General features: G+C 31.0%; 1 protein-coding gene across 1 annotated transcript; it reads left to right on the forward strand.

Annotated features, from left to right (window-relative positions):
* The first annotated feature begins 1,712 nt into the window (after positions 1-1,712).
* On the forward strand, positions 1,713-3,514 carry LOC129314923 (uncharacterized). The gene is made up of 4 exons (XM_054958402.1): positions 1,713-2,293; positions 2,383-2,520; positions 2,689-2,844; positions 3,180-3,514. The coding sequence occupies exons 1-4, from the start codon at positions 1,799-1,801 to the stop codon at positions 3,261-3,263; spliced, it is 873 nt and encodes a 290-aa protein (XP_054814377.1). The 5' UTR covers positions 1,713-1,798; the 3' UTR covers positions 3,264-3,514.
* The last annotated feature ends 3,122 nt before the right edge of the window (positions 3,515-6,636 follow it).

A 6,636-nucleotide genomic window follows, 5' to 3' on the forward strand; every position in this document is an offset into this window, starting at 1 on the left:
TTCTTCAAAATAAGGTTGATTAAAAAAGAAAAAAAAATTGGGTGGAGGGGGAGATATACATATGATGAATGTACTTATTTGCAGACTAGAAATGAAACAAAGGCATGTGGTAGATTCTGAGTCTATCACCGTAGGATGCGCCTTTTGCAACCAGCTTTAATTCACACAGGATCATCGAATAGTATTATGCACATGACCCCCTCTTTCTTCTCTCTATTGCTTTTCTCTTTCTATGTTTCTTGTTATTTCATATTTCTTTTTCCCTTGTTGGCTCTAATTTGCCCAGTTCCTCCATCAATTACTTTACTTTATTCTACCTGCAAAAATTCTTATTCTTTTTTATCTTAATTTTATTCACAATAATACACAAACATATATAATTCTCTCCCTCCCCCCCCCCCCAATCCCTATCCCTCTCTCTGTAGTTTACGTATATATACACAAAAAAACACACCTGACTATACTTAGGAGGTTTTTCTTTAAATTGTCAATACACTCTCATAGTAACTCAAGAATCAAGTTTTTTTTTTGATGTTTTTTAAAATTTGCATTCGCTAGATAATTATTTTGAAATGAATGAATCAGTCTTCTCATTGAATACCTAGTATTGACACATCAATTTTTTTTTGAAATTTGCACATAATTAAAATACCTAATTACTTTAAATTAAAATTGACTCAGAATAAAAATTGATCACCAACACAATTAATAGCTAGGCTAAAAATGATAAAAACAAAAATACGGCAACTAAATTTAGTTGCTTTCTGACCTTGTTTACGCGTTTACAGCTTCACCCAACTGCATAAAAAGGGACCAAAATTTGAAATTTTTTTGGAGACTTAGCCGTAGTCAATTTCCAAACATTGTGTGAATTTTTTTTAAAGCTTAAGTAATTATATGGCCCTGAGCCGAGATTAAGATTAAATTTAAGTGTACATCTTTTTAATTTCCCCTAGTTTTCTAAAAATATATATTTTAATTTGGCCTTTCTAATTTCAAATCAAATAATACAATAATTTTTAAAAAAATATTATTTAATTTTCTTTGTTTCGTAATTCATTAAATTGTCGACTGGATTTTGCCTTACAATACACAAGATAGTAATCTACATGTTTCCATTAGATTGTAAATTTGTAATTATCCTTTTAACATTTAAACGCTTATTAAAGAATAAAATAAGTCATGGCTTATGATGGATGATACAATTTCAATAAATTTTAATATTTAAAAAATTGACCTAAAAGTTTAGGAAATTACTTGATCAGAAAAGTAATAAAATATTTATTATTATACTAATAACTTTGATTGGTTTCAAATTAGGTGGGTTAATTAAGAATAGGATAGTGCAACTTGTTACTTAATTTATATTTTAGTTAAGGAATTGATTTAAAAAGTGAAATGAATTAAAATTCTAAGAAATTAGAAGGAACAAACGAAGTATTATTTACTTGTAAAAACCAATGATGTGTAAACACTTAAGAATGTACCAAAATTCCGTTGTTGAATTAAAAAGAAAAAAAACTAAATTAAATTAAAGACAGTTTAGTGAATAATCCAAGGTGCCTAATAAGCTATTTTTGTCATAGCCACTTGCCTCAACAACTTGGCTCAACCACACCCCACTAACACATTATTCTCCTATATTCCCCTTTTTCTCATTCCTATATATTACTTCAATCCTCTCAACAACACACGCACACAAGTACACATAACACACAAATTAAAACCCAAATCAATCTCTCTCTCTCTCTCTCTCTATATATATATATCTATCTATCTAGCTCTCTTTTGCTCTTCAATGGCTTCCATACCTCAGTTCTATTATTCAAACCAGACGCTCCCTTGTGATTACTCTGACTTCACCACTATGAATCCACTGAACGGAGTAAATTCCTCTGTTATGGAAGAAAACACAATGTGGGGTGATCATCATCACCGATATGGCTTGGTTCCTCTGCTAGATAACACCTTTGGTTCTGCTCTTGATCATGATGATCATACTGTGTCGTCCATCATGCATTTTTCTGACCCGTGGTTGCCAGCTTTGCCGGAGCACCGGTCCAGCATGTCGCCTTCGGACTTGGCCGTGCCGGAAGTCTCAGACCTCCAAACCCACCACGACGGCTTCTATGGCATTAATAGCAATAATAATGAGGGTTTTCATCAGAGCTTTAGCAGTGGATTATTATACCAGCAACCATATATCGGTGACTTTGGAGATGAATGCCGTGGCTCAGTGGAAGACGTGAAGCCTCTTGCTTGTCCTAAAACTTCTTCAAGAGATAATAACTGGGTATGCCTCATGAATGAGATCGATATATAATTAAGATTCATGATTGCAATATGTCTCTGAACTGATGATGAATTGATCTTGTGATACAGGGAATTCAAGGGAATCAAGTGGCGGCAGTTGATCGAGAGAACATTAAGGTTGGAAGATATTCGGAAGAAGAAAGGAAAGAAAGAATTCTGAGATATCTGAGGAAAAGAAACCAAAGGAACTTCAACAAGACAATCAAGGTCTCTCTTTAATCACTTTTCCCTCTCACGGAATATCACGTACTCCGAATTAGAATTTGTTCATTTCCCTTTTGTCCTTTCCGTGCGAATGGCAATTATTTAATTTCACACATTGACTGCTATATACAATCTCTCTCTCTCTCTCTCTATATATATATATATTCACAGTATGCTTGTCGGAAAACCCTAGCTGATCGGAGGGTCAGAGTCAGAGGAAGATTTGCCAGAAACAACGAGCTAAGTGAGGATGAAATGACAATGAAAAAGAATATTGAGAATCTTCAACAATACGACTTGTATGGTGGTGATTCCATCCAGTTCCAGGTAAATCTATATATATGATTTTCATTAATTACACTGTTAATATGGATTAATAAACTTAAATCAAATGGAATAAGAATCATAAAATACAACTTTTTCTACATCAATTAATTGGGGTTCTTTTTAACTTTTCTTTTCCTTTTTGAATTCTTTCAACTCCGGATCATTTTTAGTATTGAAAACAGATATACCTGCAACTACGATATATACTACAAAAAATATACCATGTTGCATCATATATGTATACAAGATCGTTTATTTATTTCAAGTTTGAATAATGAATATATCTTCCATGCATGTCTAGTATGTAACTCTTTTTTACGAATAATCTCTTGCAGTTGAAGAATGAGGAGGAGGATTGGCTGCAAGGAGCCATGGAAAGTCTGGTGTTTCTATCTCATTCTTCACCAGAAGATATATAATAATAGTAATAATATAGAGCTTAATTAATGGAGTTATACATGGACGTGGCTAGCTATAGCTAGATTCTAGAAGAATATGCGTGGGCTCTTCTGAAGTAAATGATTTGAAATTAGTGCAAGCTTAGTAAAATATTATGTATGCTAGTTTAGTTGGTTTTTTTTAATAGTTAAGGACGTAGGTGTAAGCTTTAATATTATTGCATGGCGGTGTAATTACTTCATACATAATCTCATCTTTAATTTTTAATCAAGGAATTTGATGGGTTTTTATAGTTTCACCTGATGATACTTGGGGTTGTTTGAATGATATAATATTCCCTTTTTTAAATGAATGTTATATATAATACACACATACTATATTCCATTTTGACGGAACTTTTTTCGGTGATTGATTAGACAGAAGTGTTCTAATTAACTATTGGCTAACTTTATACGGGCCACAATCTCATATACATATATATATATATATATTGATGTTATTAGTCATTGTGATGATTATTACTGAAAGCAACTAATCAGAAGTTTTAGTTCACATACAATTTTCTAGAAGCATACATGAAACTTCAGAATGAAATGTTTACTAACTATTCGATTTAGACCTTTTGTGATTAGTAATGAATTTCGTGCGGTTATTAGTGAGTGTTTTGTATAATTATATTGAGAAGATATTCATCGCAATATTTTGATGATAATCACTTATGACAACACATCATTTACTACATTGACAAAACAAAAATATTTCACAGGTTATAGGTTGAAAGAAAATCCACGGATTGCATTATATTGAATCTAAAACCGTTTAAGTGCGCTATTATAGAGATCAAACTCAATATTAATTAAATCCTTAATTACCATTTATTATCAAAAGTTATAATTATCACTTAATTAATTATATAGAGCAAAATATCAAGGGCCACTGTGCGCTATTCAACACAGAATTAAAGAATCTTAAATCTGCAAAGCGCAAACAACCTTTCCTGTTTAAAAAGTGAAAGATAGTTAAAAGACAACGAACAAGTTCTCTTTCCTTCAAAGAATATATGGGAATTTCATGTCTTTAAATTTGAGGAAGAGAAGATAAGAAAGTGGAGGTATTAATTCTTTTTTATTTTTTTGATAAAGGAAGTATTAATTCTTCTGATTGTGTTGAGAGCAAGCGAATGGAATAAATATATAAAAATATAATTTATAATTTAGGGTATGGCAAACAATCATTTTATTTATCGTTTCTATTTGTTATATATATAATATTAAATAATATACTCCGATTGGAACTGATGAAGGCTTATCCTAAGAATGTAAAAATGTTCTCGTACTTAGTTCATGATAAAGCTCCCAAAAAAGAAATTAAAATGTAAAATAAAATTAAAAAATATTATTCCCCCGAAGAAATTAATTCAATCTTCACTCATTAATCGTCAATGGCATAAATCATAATCAAACAATCTTTAATTTAGTTTCGTTTGAATTGCTTTTCTAAAATCAGGTCAAGAAATTTCTTCTATATATATACATGCAGCAGGATACTTTAGTTTTATTTTCTTGTTTACAAAACTTAAGAAGAATTTTTTAGTTTTCTTTTTTGATATCTTTAAACACTTCAATCAGATCATTGAGGATAACCTAAGAAAAATGTGAAAGTTTAATATAAATACAAATATTTCTTTCGATTTATGATTAATAAGCTAAAAATTGTTCTCAATTCTCCATTTACTAAAACAAAAGCCAATTTGATTTAGCATATAAAGATAATTAAATTTAAGAAAACAAATTGGGATTGTCAAGGTGCAGGACTCCAGGTCATAATTAGCGCTGCATGATTATTAACCATTCTATGGGCATGTTTAGTACAAAAAACGAAATGAAATGTAAAAGAAATTGTGAGTGAATGTGAATAATATCCCTCCCTCATCTTTGTACATAAAAAATAAAAAAATATTATTACAATGTTTAAAAAAAAGAAAGTATCTTTGTTTTGTGGTTATCAAAATAGCAGTAAATATCGTTGAGTCTGCATTGATCTAATGAGCAGAATCATAATCTGCTTGTGACTGTTCCAAAAATGGAACTTTATGGGACCCAAGCTGTGGAAGGATTGTTTTGTGATATAATGAATGAGGAAATATATAGATGTGGGGTACCATAATTTTCTGGGTATATATAATCGATCCCACATTGCTTTGGTTTAAAGTTCAAAACTATCAACTTCGTTTCCATTCCTAATAAGTGGTGTCGTTTTCCAACTTGTCATCTCCAATTCTCCAGTCATCACCCTCATCATGTTCTTCCCAGACTTTTATGCCCATTTTCATATATGACCTTTCATCATTCGTCTTGCTTAGATCCTTCTAATTATAATATATGAGGCGTCTCTGATGCAAGATCATATGCTGGTTGCACAGGAGATTTATGATCTATTAAGAATAATGAATTTATAATTTCACCTTAATTTTAAAATCCAAATTGTTGGGGCCTAGGAAAGCATTCAACATCAAGGACATCTTCTTGAACACTTTATAGATATATATATATATATATATAATTTAACTTTAATAGGATCATCAAACAGGTTTAACATATCATATCTCGACCCAAAGCCTTAATTAATATGTTAGTTTGTCATTTGTATTTTTTAGATCGATCCATATAATTACAATACATGTGTATCACTTATGTAAGAAAATGATAGATACATAGGAGATTTATGACCTGAGATTAATGATATATAGCAAAAGATAGATGTTGGGTTTACTTTCAACTTACCTTAATTTTGAAAGTGAAATCAATTGTCCTTTAAAGAAATTTCAAGCTCAAACTTTGTGGGATGCATGAAATGAGCTTCTCTCATTTGATATAATGTGGAAAGTCACCTAACTTATATTTCTTCTGTAAAAGAGGTTTGCATGCATTCAAATTACACTCTTAATACGTAATAAAGCACAACTAATGTAATTAAATATAATCAGCAGCTTCACATGTAATTAAAGTAAGATTTTGGTGCACACGCATGCATGCACGCGCATATACAATGTTATTTGTATACGTTTTAAATAAAGAGAGGATTGGAAAAAATAACAAAATAACATTAATGTGTAATAATGAGCAGATCCAAACTAGCTAGACAAGTTGGGGTAGATGCTGGACCAAAAAAAAAGGCACAAGTCAACCAGACAAGACAGCAAGTTTACTAAAGCTGTTTGATATATGTATGTATGTATGTATGTATGTAGTTCACGTGTTCGTGTTTAGAAATCAGAGCCCAGAATCAAGATCCATCAGGTAAGGCAAAACAAAATGGGTATCACAAGCAACCATTCTTACAATCGTAAGAATCCACTCGCATTAAAACACTCATCATTAATTGAAACATTTT

This window comes from Prosopis cineraria, unplaced genomic scaffold (assembly GCF_029017545.1).
Source record: "Prosopis cineraria cultivar Desert tree isolate PC_DT_omini unplaced genomic scaffold, ASM2901754v1 PC7, whole genome shotgun sequence".
Taxonomy (NCBI): Eukaryota; Viridiplantae; Streptophyta; class Magnoliopsida; order Fabales; family Fabaceae; genus Prosopis; species Prosopis cineraria.